This window comes from Anabrus simplex, chromosome 1, assembly GCF_040414725.1.
Source record: "Anabrus simplex isolate iqAnaSimp1 chromosome 1, ASM4041472v1, whole genome shotgun sequence".
NCBI classification, from domain to species: Eukaryota; Metazoa; Arthropoda; class Insecta; order Orthoptera; family Tettigoniidae; genus Anabrus; species Anabrus simplex.
The window spans coordinates 784,284,848-784,308,763 of record NC_090265.1 but is presented as its reverse complement, the minus strand read 5'-3'; the positions used below and the strand labels follow the sequence as shown (position 1 = coordinate 784,308,763).

At 37.0% G+C, this 23,916-nt stretch overlaps 2 protein-coding genes across 7 annotated transcripts in view; one reads left to right on the top strand and one right to left on the bottom strand.

The window, feature by feature from the left end:
- The window catches only part of drn (doctor no), a 276,723-nt gene extending 253,615 nt beyond the window's left edge, over window positions 1-23,108 (bottom strand). For 2 of the 6 annotated variants that reach the window (XM_067136232.2, XM_067136240.2), the window contains exon 1: window positions 22,975-23,107. The gene's annotated coding sequence lies outside the window, so the exon portion shown is untranslated. The other 4 variants (XM_067136234.2, XM_067136236.2, XM_067136233.2 and 1 more) reach the window with 4 other exon arrangements.
- A 242-nt stretch (window positions 23,109-23,350) lies between these two features.
- The window catches only part of LOC136857518 (IQ calmodulin-binding motif-containing protein 1), a 95,214-nt gene continuing 94,648 nt past the window's right edge, over window positions 23,351-23,916 (top strand). The window contains exon 1 of the mRNA XM_067136230.2: window positions 23,351-23,522. Coding sequence (XP_066992331.2) covers window positions 23,495-23,522 — 28 coding nt within the window. The 5' untranslated portion in view covers window positions 23,351-23,494. The remainder of the gene's footprint in view (window positions 23,523-23,916) is intronic.

Sequence of the window (23,916 nt, the reverse complement as noted above, 5' to 3'; positions counted from 1 at the left end):
AAAATAAACCACATCAAACACCAATAAGGTAGCTCCTTCCATTATGGTTAGTAACAAGACCCTGCATAATATCAAACACTTTTCCTACTTCGGCTGCCACCTCTCAACAAATGGTAATGTAGATGCCGACATACAGTGACTACACAGACGGGCTAGTGTGGCATTTGGATGCCTCCTTAGAAGGGTTTTCAACTGTCATTACCTCAGTGTCCAGGTCAAGCTATATGTTGAAAATGCCACAGTGATACAAACACTTAGCAATCTAAGAACTAATCATTTTCAACAATGATGCACACAGAAGGCAGTCATTATACTTGCCAGCAAGTGATTGCAAACAAGAGGATGACTGATCTATACAAGGTGAACTAGCTGCCCCTTATGTTTTACGTTGCTCACTGTTTATAGCTAATCTCTCTATTTGTGTCCGACTCGTTGGCTGAACGGTCAGCGTACTGGCCTTTGGTTCAGAAGGTCCCGGGCTCGATTCCCGGCCGGGCCGGGGATTTTAACCTTAATTGGTTAATTCGTCCGGCACGGGGGCTGGGTGTACGTGTTGTCTTCATCCTCATCACGACATGCAGGTCGCCTACGGGAGTCAAATAGAAAGACCTGCACCTGGCGAGCCAAACCCGTCCTGGGATATCCTGGCACTAAAAGCCATACGACATTTCATCTCTATTTGTTGTCGGAGCTAACGACAAACAGGAGGAAACTATGGTGTTTATAAGCAAGCACACATCTACTCGCATGAAGCCAATACCAGACATACTGGTAAACTGATTTGCGGAGCATAGTAAAAGTACGTCTGCCTGTGTTGAGGTTTCCTACACCCTATAGCAAACTTAAATACATACTGATGTTTTATCGGTCAGTCATGGCAAGAAATAGCCTGTATTTGAAAACCGAACCTCCATCAGGTTCGCAAAGCCTAGAGTCTCATTCTCATGTCCTTCCGTTTCTTTTGCCATTACTTTAATTTCTCTAAGTGTGGGACCTCTTCCATTCCCCCCCCTCGGAAAGGTGTTAACAGAGGATGGTTGCCCAAGTGTACTTCCTCTTACAACAATAATCACCACCACCCCAGTTGTTGTGGATGAGAAGAACATGCAGGATGAACACGCTTCCTCTCCTTGGCTGCAGCCTATCAGTAAGGTTGCCTCTCACATTTACTTGAAAACGACTTCAGCAGCCGTGTCCCGCTGCACAGCTTGGGAGTGCTCAAGATGCACAACATTATAGCAACACTAACTTTTAAAGTGATGGAGTGTGCTGGAAAACATTCCGAGTTTAAAAACTTGATGGGGTAATTGGTCGTTTCATCCTGATTGATGACCATTTCAATACATGTGAACCTCTCAGTTGGCTTGAACATGCTCAAAATGCCAGGCATGTGGATAGCTTGTTTGCAAAACTGTTTCCTTTGCTCGACAAATGGGCGATTAGCTCCTTGACCAACGGGAGGTTCATGGCCAGTGAGCATGGCAGTTCAACTTCACCTTTGATTTCGGTCAGTGTACCCCTCTCAAATCTTCAACAGTAGATTGGAGAAATCTCATGCGAGCAAATCCCCCCCCAGTCAAGCTCTCTTATTTTTGGTAAGCGGAGCTTTATGCAAGCCCAGACAGATTGCTTCTGGTTGTCTGGTTGACATTTACCTCATCAGTGCATGTGCCTCTGGTAATATGGGGAAAGTCTGCCGGAAGTTGCCAGAAAACAGGAACATGACTCTACCAAAAAATATATTTCTTATGTCTTGTAGTGTGTGCTAACTGCTTGTAGGTTAACCATAGTGCACTCATCCCACACAATGAAAAGTCTCTCAGCACTTTTGTTATGATGTTGCTTTTTCGAGACACTGCACGCAGAGCAAGATCTGTAGACAAGATAAACAGGTATTTTGAACATGAAATGAACCACCTTGCCCCTGGGCAGGAAGGTTGCCACTATGCCTGTAGCCGCTACCTCAAATGTGAACCAAAATCAATTTAAGAAATGTTTTCCTGTGCCACCAATAAGAGACATTTCACCAGACTTTGATGTGATGTTTACAACCTGAGAGCATAGGTTTTTTTGTTCTGTAGCTAGTAATGTTCATGTTCTTGGATAAAATTACACTTTTTTGAAGTACTGTAGGTTGTTTCAGCTGCATAATTTTATCAATACCATATCATTAGGGTCTGCAGTGTCGGAAGACCATATCGACTTAAAAGAATTCATGCCAATCGAAATCATGAAATCCTGGAGATACATACGACAATGGTTTGCTATGTCGAGACTTTCACATTAAAAGACATTAATTAGCCCGTCATTGTTCGCACTTAAGTTTGTCACGCAGTTGGTCGTGGCTCACCACTGTAATTATTTCAGTTATGTTTTATTTCTCGTTTTGCTATTTGATCTATGATATTTTCTCATACTACTGGATGGGGTTTAGGGCTATATTTATTAGAGGACAGAAAGAAAAATATTAAAACATACTCGTCATATAGATTACATATTTAAAAAAGCATAAATAGCTTTTGTTGAATATATACAACTAAATATTACATATAAATTAGATCATGTTTGAACATTCGTTATTACCAGTCTTCCACAAGAAATAAATTTCATAATTAATCCATATTGTCAGCCTCAACAAGATGGAAGATCTCAATAATTGAATAACTCCACCTTTAAAATACTGTACAATGTTATTCCTTTCCATTTAATTTTAAAAGGACACATTTTATTTCTTCCTTGTGAGACATCTTCAGCCTAAAAATATTATTAAAATAAAGACGTGATATTCTTGATAACACTAAAGACAATGACTTATCCATAAAATGTTTAAGAGTGAAGATTACTCAGTCCATCATATATAAACAGTTATAAAAACAGTTCATGTTGTTAAAAATTGTCTTAGGAACAAATTACTGAATGATAAAATTTCCATTGGCTTTAAAATTAAAATAAAATTAAATGTGATGATCACAGTGTTCTGAAAGCAGAAATAAATCTTGAATTAGGTTGACGTCATCTCAAGTTTATGGAAGCTTGAGTGCATATGTGTCTTATTAAACAAGGCTTCTTTTCCTTGGAGGAATTTCTCAATATACTGGTTATGTAGCCAGACAATGTTGTTGGTATGTGAAAAGTTCTAAACGGAAAAAAGGAAGAAAAAAGAGACTTGCGCGATATTCTAAGGTAAATGAGATATATAAGGCATATGAGTACGTACTTCTCTGTCCTGTTTCTCTCTCTCTCTCTTGTCCGGCCAGCTCATGTGCGGTTCTGTAGCTTACGGTTGATTGTAAGCTATGAGCTGCATGCTCCAGAGCAGAGGTGAGGGGAGTGGTAGTGGGGGGGTCGAGTAGAGGGGAACTGAAGAATTAGAAGCGTTAGAATTGTTCGTAGTATTTTGGAGAAAAAAAAAAAAAAAAAACAGATATCATTTTGGTTACTGTTGGGGTTAATTCTTTGATCAATGTTAATAAAAATATTTTCATATATGTTGAGGAGTGTGCCTTTATTATTTTTATGATGGGAAGATCTTGTTCAATGTCGGAAAATGAATGGTTATAGTCAGACATGTGACTACTCATGACAGAATCTACCATATATTTTGGCGTTAGCATACTCTAGAGAACGAATAGAGAAAGAGCGCCCTGTTTGCCCATGCAAGTAGTGGGGCAGTGGGTGTAAGTTAGTTTTTAGGCTGAAGATTTCTCACGAGGAAGAGACGAAACATGCCCCTTTTTAAAATAAAATAGAAAGATTTAACATTGTTAAGACCTTCTATCTTGTTATTACCAGTTTTGCAACTATAGCCCTTCCCCAATAAAAGTTTCTCTGAATAATTATAGTTGAGAAAGCTGTTGAGCTATGGGGTTTGTTTTTTATTAGTGCCTTATTCAGTGGTTCTTCAATAAAAACATATCTTGGTTCATGAAAAATAGTTGCTCATTAGCTTCAGTAAAATCCAAGTTTTATCGCGGAATTAGGTTGCCTGAACTATTAATCAACGGACCCCACAAGTGCCTGTTGCTCAGCATTTGATTATAATTATTTTGTAGTGTCAGAAGTGTAAACCCAAAATAATATATTCTAGTGATATCAATCCACAGATTAGTTGGCTGCAACCTACCATTGTGATTGATCAAGTTTTCCTCCCATTCTCAAATGTTGTCTAGATATGATCATCCATGATTTATTAAATGTACTGCTATATCAGTCTTCCTCAATACAGTATTGCTTGCCTTTCAACTCTTCAACCTGCTAAGGATCATATTTAACAATCTCTCCTGTTACAGTACGTATTTTAGGTATTCAGCCCGAAGGCTGGTTTGATCCTCCACAGCTCTGCCAAAAGATGTCATAAATAGCTTAGGCGTCACTTAAGAGGTGTACTAAGGAAATGAGGAGTGAGGTAGTTACCTGTTGCTTTCCTCACCAAGTCAGAAGTTGCTATTACATATCAATCTGCCAAGCCCACTGAAATGAATGCACCAATTGACCCTATGAACAATGTTTTCACACCATTCCTAAGAAGGACTGGCTGCGCAAGGAATGGCATTACTAGCATTGCTCATATCTATCACTTTTATACTGTTAAAGCTAAAGATGAGACAGACAGGTCAATGAAAGTAACAGTACGATGATACAATAATGCTTTTGGTTTTATGTCCCACTAAGATATTGCGGTATGTTTCCAACAAGCTCAGCCTCTCTGTCAACTATATTTTGCCATACATTCATATGCTTATCTATCTGCCACATAACCTTTTTCTTAATTTTATCTGTAGTTCTTATTATTAACACTGTCCGGTAACATCACATTTCAAAACTGTCTTTTCTCTTTGGAAATATGAAATCTTTACAAGAAATGAGTATTTTCTATTAAATGCCGTGTTACTTTGGCATATAGTGCTGACTGTCTCCTCCTCAGATCAACCATTTATGGCAATTTTACTATCAACCTACCCACAAACTGGTTGAACTGGATGTGCTCTGAGCTGCTGGATGTGCTCTGAGCTGAAGCATGTCATTACTTTTGTATTTGCTCTTATTTGCAGGCCCAGGTCCATTATGCCTTATGGACAAATGTGTTTCTGTCATTGACCTGTCTATCTCTTGCCTCTGACAATTTCAAAGTGGCTGAGGTATGAGTTATGCTAGTTTTGTCATTTCTTATGCAACCAATTCCTACATGGTAAGAAAATTTCTGCTCCTAGGGTTAGTAGTTGTGTGAGTTTCAGTGGGCAGATATGGAAAATAAAATAGGTTTTAAATGATTCCAAATACCCTATTCATAAAAACATGACAAAATTTTAACTGTAGCTAATGAAAAAGCAAATATGTATTTACCCAGAAATCCCAGCCCTGCCGATAACTAATAGCATCTTCTGTCTCAGTGAGGAAAGCAACAGTAAACTACCTCACCCTGTAACTTGACATTTATTTTCATACTAGCAGTTCTCGCCAATGTTGAAATCTGAATTAGATCTAAACACGGTTAGTACCATTAGTGAACATACAATAACTTAACTCTGATCAACCTCTGTGTCAAATTTTATCTTTTCCTTGGCCTCAACATCAATTCACTTTGTATGTTTAAGAACATAGCCAGGAATATTACTCTGCAGACCACTGATGATTGAATGATTGCTCAGAACATGCACTTCTAACAGGTTAGACAGTGTAGTCACTTTAAAGGAGTCCAGATGTACATTTCCTATAAACTGGTCCAAATTTTCTTTCACTGACCCTGCCTTCATTCTCCAACTTTCTCTCAATGTTCACTGAACTTGCACTACTATTAGATACAAATAATTTTATGAACAAAACACACATGAACAATTATATAAGGATTTTATTTCTAAATTTTGCACCTACGATCCTTTATTGATAAGACTTAACAGTTTACCCTTATTTTGGATTTTATCGTATAATCGTCATCACCTGCATAAATTTTTCATATGTCATGTGCTCTTTTCTTTACCTTGGCATATCCTTCCTTTCCTACTGTTGTCTATAGCTCTTCCCCTTCATTGTTTTCCTTTCACCACCCCTTCCATCGCCACTTGTAGTAAGGAATCATGTCAGATTATGATTTACCTAATTTTTGTTTTCTTTTTCGAATCACAGCTAGCATATTTCTCTCTTCTCCCACTCTCTTCAGTATGTCTGCGTTCATTATTCTATCTTCCCTGCTCACTCCTATTCTCTTCCAAATCCACATCTCAAATGCATCTTTCCTTCTCTGTTCTTCCTCGCTCAGGGTCCATGTTATTCCACCATATACAGCCAAACTCCACACATAACACTGTACTAGTCTCTTCCTCAGATTTTTCTCTAGCGGGCCAAAAAACAGGTTTCTTTTTTTTTTGTTTGTTTGTAGTTGAAGCTTTTCTTAGCTAATTCGGGCTTTTATATCTGTTATAGAGTGGAGGTCTTTAATTAAAATGTTTCCAAGGTATTTAAAGTATATAAGGTATATAAAGTAAGCCTCAAGTATGAGTTGGTCGGCCAGTGCACCACGGCACAGTGACAACTACGCACACCTTGCAACCTTAGCTTACTTTCGTATGTTCCTCAGTCTCATCGAAACTTGTGTTGAGTTCTGAAGTGATTTAGGTGTTTTATGTGTTACAAGTGTTTGGATTGTGTGTTATACAGTAATAATGCAGAGATACAGCATCGGCTTTTATATGTACGAATCGTACGAGATCAGGCTAAATCATCCTGCAGAGAATTCCAAGATGTGCGTCCAAGCAAAACAAACTGTACAAAAATGTGGAAATAAATTCAGGGCTCAATTCTCCATAAGAAGCAACAGGTAAAGCAACGCATGCGTAATGAGGAGAAAACTATTCTCCTAAAAAATCTTTGCAAAGGTTTTCACACAGAATCACAATTTCAAGGAGCACAGAATGGCAAGCTAACAAGCTCTTAAAATTGAAACCATACAAGATCATTGTTGTACACAAATTACTACCATATGATGAGAGTTGGGTATATTTCTATAACAGAATGTTAAGGAATGTTAATGATAGGGTAAATAATCCAAATCTAATAATCATCTCTGATGAAGCACTGTTCCAAACCCGATTGTGTGATGAGAAAATTTGAGTATGGTGCATGGTAAATGCATACAGGATAACAGGGCCACTATTTTGTGCAGATATTGCTAATGCAGAACATTACAGGAAAAACAAAACCACACACACCATTCTTTTAACTGATCAATACTGATTGTCGGTCTGGATATTTCCAGAGATACTCTGCCACTGCATATGCAGCTGCAGTCATTAAATTTTACTGAAGAAGATTTTGAAGACAGGGTAATTAGTACAGGGTTATTATGGCCAGCATAATCTCCGGACCTCACATCATCTGATTTTTATTTATGGGGGTAACTTACAGGTCAAACTGCCACACATTAAGAACTTGCAAGAAAATTTCCTAAAGAAGTGCCATGGATGCAGGACATTTTTCCACCATTACCTATGATAATGTATGTGCATATTGTAATTGTAAGAACCTAAATCATTACAAAGTTTGTGATTTCAGTTGCATAAATATTGCATCCGATTGTTCACAGCCAGATCCATCATGCAGCCAGCCAACTCTTATGAGAGATTCGCTATACATTTTCAGATATCATACCTATGACATCAGCAAGATGATACATGTTTAATTTTGTCCCTTGCATTACTACCCCATGAGGCAGGCAGCAGAAGAATGTATCCACAGGATCCAAAGTCCATGGTAAGAGGTGTTTGAAAGAGATAACCGCACACAGGCTCTTTGCTTAAGAACATGGGTTGGCAATCACAGGACACGCAGCTGAGCCTGGAATTCCTTCCACTTGCTTGAGTAAATATTCAATATGAGCCATCATTTTCAACTTGAAGTAACAATTTCAATTAAATCTATAAACGTACATAAAGCAAAGAGAGGAGATATACTTGAGACATAGTTTAAAAAACACCTAAGTTTTGTTTATCTTGTTTATTTAAAACTCATCTAATCATCAATGTTTAATAAGGAAAGAATAATTTGAACATTAAAGGGTACATATTTCCTATCTGGTACAGCATCAAGGTATCAAAGAATTAAGCCTTCGTTTACAGTAATATGAAAACCCAACATCAATACAGAACAACAGTTCAGCTCAGGTCATCTGACAAACTTCAACTGATAGTTTCACTAGTTTGTTATTTTCATTATCACAAAGAATTCACCAACCTTGAAATTTCATCTTTCGTACGTGTATTTAAAAAGAAAAGGAAAAAAAGAGACAACTTTAAAATCCAAAACTTAAATTTTACCAATAAATATTGTTCAGCAGACAGCAAAAATGAGGTTAACCGTCGAGCACTCTCATTCATCACTCGAACACTCGCATGGCGCACTGAGTGCTCCATTAAGTATGTTAATATTTTCATCAAAGTTAAGTAAATTCAAAGCCTATATTCTATGTCTTATCGTTCATCAATTAATTCTCGAAATATTTAATATATTAGTTTTTATTTTACCTCTCTAATTACATTACAATATAATTGTCATATAAATTCACTAAGCCTCTACTTAAACGTTAGGTTTACTTTCTAAACTAAAATTAACAAGTGTATTTCAATACAATGAGTACATTTAAATATGGCATCAGTTCAGTCTATTTTTACGTTAACAATCAAAAATATAATTATTACAGCACATTGTAGCTCGTAAATTTAAATCTGGCATCATTGTTTTGTCCTGTTTATTCTGTATCACTCGCTGGTGCACTCTTGCAAATTTCACACGTGTATGTGATGTTTACATGTTTGCAGACGAAGCTGTGACATGAAGTGCATCTTATGGTAGTGTTTATATTTTTAGCACGTCCACAAATTACACATCTTCCTCGTTTCTTCAGAGAAGGCTCCACAATTTATTTCTTTAGGGCTCTTGAAACATTGGAGGAAAACTGAAACATCTGCAGGAAGAGTCGGTACCTTAGCTCTTTCAACTAGATGAGGTTCCATTAGAGAAAATGACAAATTTTTCAAAAATATTCTCCATGGGTTTCATGTTATTTTCATTTGAAAAATGGATAACTTGTGCATTTATCCCAGCTACGTCCAAGAAAGCATAGAATATTGCCAGTGGCCATCTTCTTGTGATGTGTGCAGTGGTATATGTGCTGCACATTTGATCCACTGTGTCAACACCCCCTTTTGTTGAATTATAATCCCGAATCATTTCCAGTTTTTTCGTTTCTTCATCTATGACACCACTGTCATGCATGGTGGTTAACAGCAGCACGGCCTTGTTCTTCTTTGATAAGAAATGACACCAAAGTTACGCCCTTCTGGTATCCGAACAAAGATTTCACGGGTCGATCTTTTTGAGGCAAAAATTCAACAGAAATTTCCCATTTGTTTTTCCTCAGTGTTCCAATACATGTTGTCTTCTTCAATTGAGAAAATGCCAGGGGATAGCTAGTGTACCCGTTTTCCATGGTAATGTTCCATTTGGTGCCTTCAATGTGAGAAACTAGCCTACCAACAATCTCCGAAGGCGAGTTTGAAACGTCAAAGTCTTTGTTCCTGTTTGCCACAGTACACTTCTAAATTTCTAGTGCAGAAGGTTTTGGAATCTGTAAGCAAAAACAGCTTTATTCCATATTTGTCTGGCTTGTTTGGAATAAACTGAACAAAGCTGCACCGTCCTCGAAAAGCTTGGAGCTTTTCATCAACAGTTACAAACTCACTAAGATTGTAACTGTTCTTGCAGTTTGTCACAAATGCATCAAGAACCATCCGTATTGCAGCCAGTTTATCGTGAGCTCTCCTTCCGACCCTCGTGGACTTCGTCATCAAATCAAAGACATGTCAGTAAGGAGAAATCTTTTGTAACTCATTGTTGCCCTTTTGATTTCTACTCCAGTGCCATCTTTAGCCCAGTTTCCTAACATTCATGTGATTAGCTTTCTTTGTGCCAATAAGGTATAGCAAGCCTAACAAAGCCATTATTTCAGTACGCAACATTTCCTTGGTATCTCCCTCTCTTTTATATCGTTCAACCTGGGTAGCTATGTATAAATTCGTGAAATTTACAATATTGTCAATCATATTTACGTCAATAATTTTGTGAAAAGCAGACAGTTCACTTGTTACACCCCGTACAATCTCCTCTCTTGTAACCATCTCATAACAAAAACTGCATCCACTGTCCCCATTCCCTTCATGAATCCAAACAGCATTTCCTTTACTGTCACCTGATTTCTCAGTCTCCTATACAATACCCTTTCCAGAACCTATGTAAGGAGTTCCAATAGCTTGATTCCCTTGTAATTTTCACATTACTAAGCATCATTACCTTTGTGCTTGTAGATGGGTATCTTCGCTCGTCCTTTTTCTTTCTTCCAACTGGATTTTCCTCATTTCATATACTCATTCCACCCCTTCTCCTGCCAGTGCTCTGATCATTTCATCCCTCTATGGGTGGTGGTAGAATAACATCCATGGTATCCCCTGCCTGTCATAAGAAGCAAGTAAATGGGGCCCCAGGGGCTCTTAACGTGGGAGCAACTACAGGGTCCTTAGATGAGTCCTGGAATTGCTTCCACTTGTGCCAGGCTCCTCATTTTCATGTATCCTATCCAACCTCCCTTCGTCAACTCTTGTTCTTTCTTGACCCCGGTAGTATTACGTGTTGAGGCCTAGTCTCTTTGCCTTTCTTTGGCAGATACCTTCATTTTTTGAAGTGTGGGAGCTCTTCCAATCAGTGATAATAGAAGGTTGAATGCCTAGTTGCATTTTCTCTTAAAATTAATCACCACCACCAACACACTGATCATTTCAATTGTTACACCTGAAGGCCTGCAGCTTTATCACTATCCCTCTTGCTCAGTGCTCACTCCACCTCCTCCTAAATAATCACCCCTGATCCTTCCATTCTTTCAATGATCCCAAAGTTTTTTTCTTTTGTTAACCATATTTTACAGTTCTTCAGAGCAGATCTTCCACTTTTTCAATAGTCTTGAGGTCAACCTGATATGACAATGTTATTTCACTATGCACTAATTTTAATCTGGCATGCATTTCAATCTTCAACAATTTATTAATAACCCAGACTATAAAATATCAATAGGCAAGATTTAAAGCAACAAATATACTAAGAAATGGCAAATTTAAAGAAATGCCAACTGTGCCTGTAAAATCAAATTGTGCTGAAGCCTTGCTTACCTGCATCAGCTGAGAATATGAAATAAGCTGCAGACAGGTTATTAGCTTTGTGCCCTCCCATTCAAACAAGTTGCACTGAGACATCAGCTAAACCGACCTGAATTTCAAGAAATCCATCACTGTCTCTGATGTTGATCCTTTCCACTCGTGATCACCTGAATAGGCCTACCACTGAGAACTAAAGATAAGGAGTCACTTTCTTTCCACCTTTCATTCATACCTACTGATGTATTCCAGAATGAATTTTACAGACACTCAAAATCTATCCAACATGCTAGTAGAAGGATGTTAAGATAATAAATATTCTACAAACATTGCAGAACTACTGTAAACTTATAGATGCATAAGAGTGAATATCAAGAGTGGAAGAGAATATGTGAGCACCCTCAGTAGCGGCGATTGGAAATTAAAAGTGGGGGGGGGGGGAACAAAACTACGGACAACAAAAAGTACTCTAGTTAGTGGGATATAGCGGCACATAAACTAAAAGCTACAAAGTGGTACATTTTTTATGCTCTCATGGCGAATTTCCACAGAGAGGTAGAGGTTTTACCAATTTAAGTGTGCTAATAACAGTTTGAGATGTTGATTCAATACTAGACTACAGAATAAAACTTTCACCAAAGGAACATTATACACATGTATTACAATTAAATAGAAATACGGCGTGATTATACAATTTAAAATAATTTAGTATTTGACTACACACATGGGAACTAACAGCCAATAAAGAGACTGCCAGACAGATGAATGCATGCGACAATCTGTGAATCATACCTGCGTCCTTGATCTCGGCAAAAAGACATACTCCTGCTACCCTTTTTCACAGCACATGCAACATCACCACTACTTAACGAGGTGCTATGCAAATCAGTTAGGCGCGACGAACGACATTTTGTAAACTAAAGAGCCAGCTGATAAGATAACGGGGCTCGTACATTTTTTAAAATAATTCCAATAATTCCTAGTTTCAGCCGACTAAAATGTAATAAAAATGCAATGTTTTCTCCACAAAATGCCCCCCTTAGTCGCCGCTACCGAGCACCCTTATATTTAAGTAGTGAAGAACATCTCTGTCTACCTCAGCAGCTCTTACTCTCCACAAACTGAAGCCAATTCATATGCACAGCTCCATATAGCGGGTCCATTGCCCTCTAATATAACAAATCTCTGTCCTTGTTCCCACTAATTTGTACAAGCTATTCTGACTACCTTCATGCCTGTCTGAAAAGCATCACTACTGGTCTTCACCATACCAACAGACACAAAACGCAAAAAATTTCACACATCCTTTAAAAAAAAAAGTAAAAAATCTGCCATTTGTCTTAAATGAACTGCTTCAGAGGTCTTACGGTGATGAAGGGTCAGTACAGCACAAGAAGGAAGCGACATTGGCCTTAATTGAAGGGCTTATTTCCGAAGTGATGTAAATCCATGAAATGTTTTCCTTTCTTTCTTATAATGAAATTTAGATATGATTATGAATATAAATGTAGTTTCACTCATTACTTGAGTTGGGAAGTAATTGATTAAAAGTAATCAGATTACTTGAAATGGTTACATTCATAGTAATTTTTACTTGTAATTTACTTCTTGAAATAAAATTGTTATAGTTACATTCTTGTCTTGATATACATTGTACAGAACCAGAAACAGTGGGGAAAAGTAAATGAACATATATTTTTCAGTTCAGAACCAGTAGCTACACCGGTGCTCAATGAGGGACTTTCTTACCTCTCCAGTACTTCCAAAAACACTATACTTACACCAACAATTTTCTTAAAATTAAACACAGGTATTCCTTCAAGTGCTCCTGTAGGGCATCTTTTCAGCAAATGCAAAGATTTACATCACCCAGAGACATTGAGGGTTAGCGATGAGAATCTTAAAGCCAATTAGTTTATTTACAAAGTAAATGGCAAATTATTTGAAATAAACTAAACTAAAAATGATGGGAAAAGATGATTTTCAAAGTACCAAAATAAGATGTTTAGTCTCACCTTGTGATGATAGCCACTCAATGCCTCTATGCTAGAAACAAAAAATGAAGCAATATATTTTTCTCTGCAAACGTGTATTATTCCAGGCCCATGAAAAAAAAAGTCAGCAATTTCCTTAAGGCATTTTGTAATATAATTATAATTTTACTGAATACTTGTTGAAAAGTAATTGTAACCAAGCACAATATTTGTCAGTCAACTGTAATTCATCCCAATTACTTTTTATATTGTACTCTTCTAATCAATGATTACTCCTACACACACCCTGACACTGTATTTTTAAAATCTTTTATCAATGAAAAGTTGGAGTTAACTTAGGTCATTTTGGAATCAAATAAAAAAAAATTGAAATTTAAATGGTTTAATCAATCGCTACTGATCTGCTGCTTTCCCAGCCTTTTCTTAAACGATTGCAAAGAAATTGGAAATTTATTGAACATCTCCCTTCCTTGCCCCAATTTTTCCTCTTGAATTCCAACTCTATCTTCATATTGTGATCTTTCCTACGTTTAAAGACACCACTCAAACTCATTCGTCTACTGATATCCTTCCATGCCATCTCTCCACTGACAGCTCGGAACATATCACCTATACTGTACATACAAGAAATGTGTTCCACCTATCAATATTTATTTATGTATTTATTTATTGTAAATGGATTTACATTAGTACCGGTTTCGGCCTTCCATGGCCATCATCAGCTAGTACATAATTATATTACAGCCATTAGACAATATCGCAAAGATGTTATGTTAGATCATCCGGATGTCTAATGGGGATGAAAATAAAATATATAGTAGTAGTGTGTCTATGCGAGGTTAAAACATCTGTGGTCAAAGTGGTGATGAAGGCTACAGTAAATTAAAACATATTGAGTATACATTGGACATGAGTACATTAAACATATTAAAATACATAAGCCACAGTATAAAACACTTGAGTTGAACACACTAAAATGTGGTATATATATATGTTAAAACACTTGTTAAAATTTCAGTTCGTGTTGCGTGGATTTCCTTCTTCAATCTTCTTTATGGTTCTTGTGCTTCTGTATCATGTTTAGTTGTATGAAGTGATCTTCGAGATTAATCTATGGCTGATTATGTCATATTGATTCGTGGTGAAAACCCTTGTCGTGAAATTTTTTTTGGAGTACTATGAAATCCAACAGTTGATGTACTTCAATAAGTTTTATGAAAGACTGCAAGATTTGAGTTTAAATTTTGATTAGGAGCTGTTTGTGGCGACACCTCTCTCGTCTGTATTCGTGTTATAGTTATCTGTAAAGGTAAGCTAATAGAAGTATAGTGTGTGTATGAAGGAATGCCCGGTGTGTGTATGGAAATGAAGAGTACTTACTATTGTTGTTGTGGAGGTAGTGTAACAATATGTTTGGAAGCTTGCTGTGTTTTACTACGAGTGCGTCTGGAGCTTATGTTAGCTGTGGAGAGGGATGTAGGTGGAGGGGTAGGAGGAGTGGCTATTGTGGAGGTAGGGGTGGGGTTAGGCTTGTGATTCGTCTGTTTATTAGGGCGTGTGTTTACTATTTTGAGATTGTCATTTTTTAATGCAGGAATGGCTTTATCAAAGATGATGCTGGTTTTCTCTGTAATGTCGTTAATGTTATGATTGGGATTAGCGTATTGGTCCTGAGAAATATAGAATTCTTCAGTTCACCTCCTCTATCTGGACATTATCCTTGTAACCAACAATCTTTACATACTGCTGACTGAATACTTCTGCCTTTTGAAGATCTTCGCATACACACTCCCCTTGCTCATTAATGATTTGTTGAATGTCCTTTTTGGAACCTGTTTCTGCCTTAAAGAACCTATACATATTCTTCCATTTTTCACTAAAATTTGTATGGCCACCAATTATGCTTGCCATCATGTTATCCTTGGCTGACTTCTTTGCTAGATTCAATTTCCTAGTAAGTTCCTTCAATTTCTCCTTACTTCCACAGCCATTTCTAACTATTTCTTTCCAACCTGCACCTCCTTCTTAGTCTCTTTACTTCTCTGTTATAATATAGTGGATATTTACCATGCCTTACCACCTTTAAAGGTACAAACCTATTTTCACATTCATCATCAATTGCTTTAAACACATCCCAGAGTCTGTTTACATTTTAATTTAACGTTTTCCACCGATCATAGTTACTTATCAAAAACTCCCTCATGCCTGTTTTATCAGTCATATGGTACTGCCTAATAGTCCTAATATCTTCCTTTCTAATACCATCTATTACTTCAGTTTCTCTATAGAGCTCATCTGGCTTTACCAGCACCAAATCCAGAATATTCTTTCCTCTAGTTGGTTTCATCACTTTCTGAATCAGGTGCCCTTCCCATATTAACTTATTTGCTATTTGTTGGTCATGCCTCCGTTCGTTCGTATTACCTTCCCAATTGATATTTGGTAAATTGAGATCACCCGCTACAATCACGTTCCTTTCCTTATCGTTTCCCACATAGCTGATTATCTTATCAAATAATTCTGAATAAGCATCTGCGCTACCATTTCCTGGTCTGTACAATCCAAAGACATCAAGTTGCCTATTATCTTTAGAGATGAGCCTTACCCCTAGAATTTCGTGTTTGTCATCTTTAACTTTTTCGTAGCTTACAAATTCTTCTTTCACCAGAATAAATACTCCCCCTCCAACCATTCCTTTCCTATCTCTACGATACACCCACCAGTTGGAATAATAGCAGCAAGTTATTTGTTAAATAGACCACCTAATCAATACAAAGTCTAGTCTTGGATGATTTACATAGATCTGTTAACTAATAACTCTACAATTAACTATGTTTCTTGTTTCCTTTTACAGATTCCACTGTTATATGCCTTTTCAACTAGAATATAAACAAACTCACATTTTTGCAACATTTGAGCACTGCTTCAAATTGAGATGGTCCATAGAGATCCAATTTAAAACTGTTCTTCAAGTTCCATTCTACAACTTCATATCTTCAATGTGTTCTACAACTTCACCACGTGCCTCTGACTCGTCTTTTATCTTCTTGATTATGATTAATTTTGGATCTTTTGACCAACCTTCGACTTTTATTCTCTCTTCTTTATTTTGAATATATACGATTTTTCGCTACCGTCTAATTGTAACCGCCGGACAGTCAACTTTATTTTTATAGCAATCTTACTACTTGTATAACAGTCTGATGTTTTATCCATTGTACTTATTATAGCAGCCTTCTAATGTTAATTTTGTTAATACTTCCACCATTGTAACTCATCACATTGTATATTTTTAAACCATCATTGTTATTTTTAATGTTATTTCACTTAAAATCTCTTCAAGAATTTTAAAATTCATTTCATTATTACATGTTAATTAGATGCTTATTTTCAATCTAAGGTTAAGACAATGGCTGACGATGCCTTCATACAAAGCGAAACATGTACCACTATTAGTTAACAGATCTATGTAAATCATCCAAGACTAGACTTTGTATTGATTAGGTGGTCTATTTAACAAATAACTTACTGTTATTATTCCAATCAAATATCAATACGGAACAAAAATGATTATTACATGTAACACCCACCAGTTCCGTGAGAAAATTTCTACATTCATTATATCATTTCTCAGCCATGATTCAACTCCTATTACATTTAAACAACACTCCATACCTACATTTCAAATATTGATCATAAAGGAAGCACACCAGTTATTACAGTACTTACATAGCAAAGTTTTAAAATAAGGTTCGAAACATGTAGTAAATTACAGTCTTCAATCATCGCCATTGCTGTGACTATCACTGTGAATACTGCCAGCGAGAGCAAATGCATGTTGGTAAAACGGCATTGCAGGATGGTCCTACATTATGCAGAGTTTATTTAAAAAAGCCTTTTTTATCTTCTCCCATTTCACTGGGCGGCCTAACTGTTCTTGTCTCGACTTGAGAGATTACTTTCTTTTACCCCTTTTCAACAATGTGTAAAATCATTCTGACACCCCTGAAAATGTGGATTTGCAGAAAATTTTGTTTGCACTTATTTGAATAGATTTCAAATCTGCAGTATTAAAACCCAATTTTGATTTAATAATAATGTTCCCTAGCTGAGATTTTCCACATGTAGATGGCAGACCCTGCCAAGAACATGAACAGTACCAACTTCTCCAAAAATATTATACTCAGAGCCATCAAACTGGTCAAAACAGGTATGACACACATTGAAAATAAACACATTTTGGAGTTCTGTCACTCTGCAAATAAACGTAGTTTTTAGATCTCGCTTAAACCTTCACTATGTGATGTGAGAGCCTTTAAACTATTTTATGAAAGCAAAACAAAAATTCATCAATTTTGGATTTATGTCACTTTGGAAATAAGTTGTTTAATTAAACAATGTCTCTGTTGTTAACCCGCGAGTGGTCGCTATATGAGATTTTCTCTCACATTATTTTGTATTGTGAGTTAACTTCTCAGCGATGCAAGGGAGGTCACTGTTCCTTCTTCGAGACGAGTTTATAACTGTCGTAAGGCTATTCACATTTGAAGGGTAAGCATGCCCTTCTCTAGACAGAAATAAGATTCGTACGAGTTTGAGCGCCCTGTGTGAGAGGTTCTCTCATCGTGCGACCAGTGGCGTCTGTGTTATGTTGAAGTAGAGAGGGGAAACTTTCTCCTGTTGTAGGAGTTAGCATTTGACTTATTCATGCGTGTAACGTTCTCCATTTACAATTACTGATAAACGAGTCTTCAAGAATTATGAGTCGAGGAAGAAGGCTGGGAAATAAATGCTGTTACAAACTCCAGTTATCTCAAATGTTGGCGAGAAGACCTTTTTTTCCATTCCTATTTTTTTTTCGCACCGACACAGATAGGTCTTATGGTGACGATGGGACAGGAAAGGCCTAGGAATGGGAAGGAAGCAGCCGTGGCCTTAAGGCACAGCCGCGGCATTTGCCTGGTGTGAAAATGGGAAACCACGGAAGAGAGAAGACCTATTGTACTTTATTCTTGCTTTTGTACTGCGGCTGTCAGAAAGTTCTATATTAATAATAACATTATTGGTTTTACGTCCCAATAACTACTTTTTACAGATTTCACACATACCGAGGGGCCAAAATTTTGTGCCACAAGAGTTCTTTTATATGCCAGTAAAGCTACGGCTGAAGTATCTGAGCACTTTCGAATACCACCGGACTGTGCCAAGATCGAACCTGCCAACTAGAGCTCAGAGCCTTAACCGTCTGAGCCTTTCAGCCCGTCACTCTTGTGAATATTACGTACTTCCATGTGACTGAACTAATGACTAATTTCCATTGAGTAGTAATTTGTTTCTGTAATATACGGATAATAATTTTTTTTATCTAAACTGTATAAAGCAATCTTTACGTCTCATTTCCGCAATTTGTTTCATTCTTATGCCCCTGCAAAATTATAGAAGATATACCTTAAATGAACTTTAATATGAGAGAAAGTCTCACGTGCGACCACTCGTGTTACAATTCGGCTAGTGACCACTCGCGGGTTAATCTCTCTTCAAGAGGCTCTAGCTGTATCTTTGATGTGCTAGAACAATGGGTTTTGTCACTAGCTAGGCCATGCACAGGCCATAAAGACTGCCTCCGTACCTGAGAACAGTTGGCAAGTTATGTGAATGAAGAATATCCCACAAATATCATGCTCATTTGTCTCTTAAATAGATCATGATAGGGTTAGTGTGAATCAAGAACAAAATTTGGCAACAAATCTTATTATTACAAATAAAAATACATTTGTACATACCCACCACTATTTTGCTGCACACATTACTTTCTTCTGTGGCATTCCGCTTGAACATGTCTTTTGTTACCTGTTCATGTTACTATGTCTGAAGTTTGAATATCTTTATCCAATTATTCTTCTTATCTTTTGTTTGCAAGTTGTACAGTGTATTTCTTTTGGAGTTATTTGCTTTAGTTTTCTTAATCAATTCTCGATATGACCCCATCCCAGACTTAATACCTTTCTTACTTGCCAAATAGATATTAACTGGTTTAGGGCAAAATCATGAGGAAGATTTGGTGACCCTTAGTAAATATTATTAAAACAAAAATATACACATGTACATTAGAGTATCTATTGCCAGTTATTACTTCAAGTCTTTTGTTTTAGCTGAAGTTCTTTGCTGTGAATTTCTGCCGACACTGTAGTGCTGTAAAGAAATAGCAAAAGGAGAAATACATGTCATACCACAAAATGTATGAAGAAAAGATATTACAACAGAGCCTCTCAAACATCCAAAATCTCATGCATGCAAAACAAGGTGCAGAGGTTCTGTGCACCGTGCATCGGTCCTACTTTGCTAGGTTCGGACCAGTATTCTGTCTCAGGGCGACTCGGCTCGACTCTGATGGAGAGCCCTGCAGAGCGAGTGATGAAGGGGGAAACAGGCGGAGCAAGCGAGACAGGTGTAGGAAAAGGGAGAGACAGAGCTATTGCTCAAACTCGAGGAGTGGGGAGGGACCTGCACTCTGAGATCAACCTAACGAAGTCGTCATACGTACTTTGCACAGCGCAATGCACCGGCGCATGAACTCGGAGGCATTCTATTACGACACTGTATTAGGGCGTGTTGTAGACATTTGCCCATAATTCATTAATTACTGGTCCAAGGGTCATGCTATTTTAGGTGAAATTTAGCATCTTTATGTTATGATGTTTCTCTGAATCTGCATCACTAAGTTGTCGAAGGAGTCTTTAGTACTTCTGAATAACTCCAGCCACATGAATTGGTTGATGTGCTCAAGAAGCAATTTTTAGTTCATTACTCATATGTTCCTGGCGTACCATTTCAGTCTTAACCAATAGCCTTCCACTTGGTTTGTACAGGCACCCACCACTAATAGGATCTATACAATTTTTACTATGATTTACCGTTTTGTGTGTGAATGGCAAAACTCCCACTCCCAAGTAGACAGTTTTTGCATAACCGTCCTAATATTTCAGTACCAGGTAAGACATGTTCCAAAATGGGGTAGGCTACTTTTATGTTTTTGCTTTTCAAATGTCAACGTACAGAATCATTCCCCTTCTTTGCTGTCCACTTTTGTTTAATTATCCTCCCACATGTTTTCGTTTAGTACTGATGCTTTCATCTAAGTGGACCACAGTGCCTACACCACCAATCCAGAATGGGGGTTTACTATTAATCAGTTTACATGAACAAATGTCATAAAAGAAAGAAAAGTTCCACCTGATCAATACTTATTTATTATCACACGTATAATAGGACCAGTTTCGACCTCTTACAACGACCGGTTTCGACCTTGTAATTTATAAATCAGGATACATGAACAAATGTCGTGAAAATATCGGTACTGCACAACACAATGCACGCTAATATTCAGGATATCTGAAGTTGTTAAGATGCGACATTAAGAGGATCATAGCCACTTTTACAAATGTCATTCTAAGTTGTAATTTCAAATCAGTAAAGAAGGCCCCTTTTTTCTTAAGCTCCTGAAATTCATGTAAAAGTGAAACCCACTATCACTTACCTTGGCTGCGCTTCCTGTGCTTGCAGCCACTTTCAGTTCTACCACTCGCAACAGCTGATGACGCAAGACACTTCCTGCACCTAAAATAGTACCCTGTCAATCAACTTCCTTTTTTTTTTTCACTAAAATGCACTTGTTCTTGTAGCTTGCAGTTATGCTTCTAGCTTTCCTTGGCAATAGGTCTTACATTTTCCGTAAAATACCCTCATTGTCCTCACCAAAATAGGTTATATCTTGTACACATTTCATCTCCATTTTTCTCTCTGAACTGGCCACAAATGTCATGGACAAACATAGTCAAACTTCACAGATATAGTATTAGAAATTTTTGGTACCCACCCTGAACCTCAACAGCTAACAAAAGAAGACATATTCTAGCGCAGTGCCAAATTCAGAGACTTTGCAGATATAATACTACATTCTTTTGTACGAGCCCTGGATCTGAACAAGATAAAGAAAACATGTTAAAGCACTGTACTGTAGAAGAAAGCTGTGTGTGCAGTGAAAGTCATGGGTAGGCCTATGAGCATATATATTTTTTGTTTTAATAATAAAATTATTTATTATTATTATTATTATGGCCCATCAAATTTTCCTCTTGATTTCCCTTAAACCCATTATGATCTACTGAAGACAGAAATATGTAGGCTAAGAAATTCTTGGAATATTCTTCATTCACATTACCATTTGCAACAGTTCGTAACAAGTAACTAAGTCACTAGCCACAGCCAGCAACAGCACACTACAAAGGAGCACCTAGCCAGTAGCCTTCAGAGGCCGTACTGGAGTTCCATCCAGGAGAATGCTCAAGAGGTACGAAAATATGAACATAAAAGGCGATATTGCTATATCTTATTATACAGGTTGGTAATGCATATATTATGGTCTTAAGAAACTTTACTGCATGCTTATCCGATCAAATTTAGTTCAGTTTACTTCAGTTTATAGGAGTCAAATCACAATGAATAATGTTTCCCCAAATGTACACTACAGCATTTGGTAACATGCTATACCATAATATCTACCCTGGGGTTTTAAAATATATCAGTAAGCTCTCACCTCTTACTTTAACACACTCAATCCAGAGGAAGGATGCTGATACAGTATGTGCAAAAATTAAGTATTAAAACAATTGAAAGAAAAGAAGCAGCAATAGCCTATTTCATTTTGCGAACAGGGAACATGACACACCCATAAAAAATGAGGAAATACAACTTTGTTCAAACAAGGGAGAATGCATTAATGCATTTAAAAATTAGGAAATTTCATATCACCAACTTCTTTTCAAGATAGTTTATAAAATTATTGAAGATAATACAAATCCAGAATGAGAAATCAAAACTATTCATGTATTTCCTTACGAAGAAACTAGTTTTTCTAACTAGGATGAATTATATCAGAAAAAAAAACATTTAAATTACTGTACCCCAGAATGAAGAAGAAACAAGATTTTTAAAAAAAGAATACCCAAAAGTATACATTTCTGCACAGAAATTATAAAGCAAAAACCTAAAATATAACAAGGTATACTCCAAAGGGATGATAAGACATTACTAATAAGATTGGTCTATCTATCTATTGGAATATACAGGTTAAGGGACTTCATACAATATGGATTAGAATTTCAAGTGTACTATTTATAGTTAGTCTTTCTGGAAATTATTCACGATTTTGACTTTCAATAATGTGAACTCCAAGAAATAAAGATCCGTATATTCGACTACACGAGAGGGAGAGATACACGATTATATTCAACTAGGCCTAGCCTACCTGATCGATAGGTAATTAGTTACAACAAAAAATACCGGGTTTCAAATCAGATCCGCTGAACATTCATGGGCAGAGCAGAAGAATATACACTGAACTACATAACACACACGCATTTATCGTATCAACTGGGAATTATACGATTGCCCAATGATGCAATTGGTCTGCACCATTTTGGAAACAAGTTTTAAATACTTACAATGGAAGAGACAAAAAATTTAGAAATACATTAAAAACCATATGAAACACAATTAGAGCAGAACTGTAAATAGCAAGTATTTTAACTTCGACAAAACTGACTTCACATACATCCAGATTAACCAATCAAGAAGACTACGGTCGAAGAAAATGGCGACTTCACTTCTTACCTCCTACATGAAACGAAATGACCGTCATAACCACACTTTGCACTAAAATTGTTCAATGACTTAAAACCTTCAACACATAGATGTACACGTCATTCCCATTCAAAAATACTTACTATTCACACCTACAACGAATCAAAATTCTACAATTAAGTGTCTGCTGACAGGGCATTCCTACACACAACACATACTACATAATCATGTGACTATCATGTGTATTTCTGATTGGTTAACACATACAGCTGATCCGCGGAACTTAGTATTGAAACAAATATCGACCATTACACAGTCCAAAAGTTCAAGTGCTCACAACAAGAAAATTGACATTGCAAAGAATCGTCCGCGTCAAAATCTATTCAAGTTTCAGGGCTGATACGAAAAATCAATACGGACTTAATCAAGAACAGCAGTTCGCCATTTTGTTATGCCTAATATTATGTCGATAGGTTAGCCTAGAAATCTGCGATCGATTAATCGAGTCAGCATCGCCAACTGTCAAACCATGTCAAACTGTCATTTGTAAACAAGCAACAAGCATCATTTAAAGGTTATGCAAGATTATTTTTCCATCAGTTTTATAAAACAGTTATAATAATAGAGTAAAGTTTATTTCTGTATTAAGCACTTGAGCTTAGTATGGACTTAGTATGGGCTGTTCCTGCTGGTGAGTTATTTTGTTACATGTTGACTAATAGATGTATTCCGGACCTATGGTCTGGAGGACGGATGATTTATTTCTAACAAATCTACTTGCCCTAGATTGTTTTCATTGAGAGAACTACATAGGAACAAGGTACCTGGAATTGATGGCATACACTCAGAATTACTCACTGCCTTAGGAGAAACCGTAATGACAATGTTAATGCCATTTAGTGTGTAAGATGTATGGTACGGGACAAGTGCCATGTAATTTTAGACAATGTTGTTATACCCAGTCTTATACCTATTCGCAAGTAAGTAGGTGTGGACAAGTGTGAAAACTATCGCACCGTTAGATTAGTATCTCATGCTTGCAAAATTTTAACATATGTAATTTACAGAAGAACGGAAAGACAAGT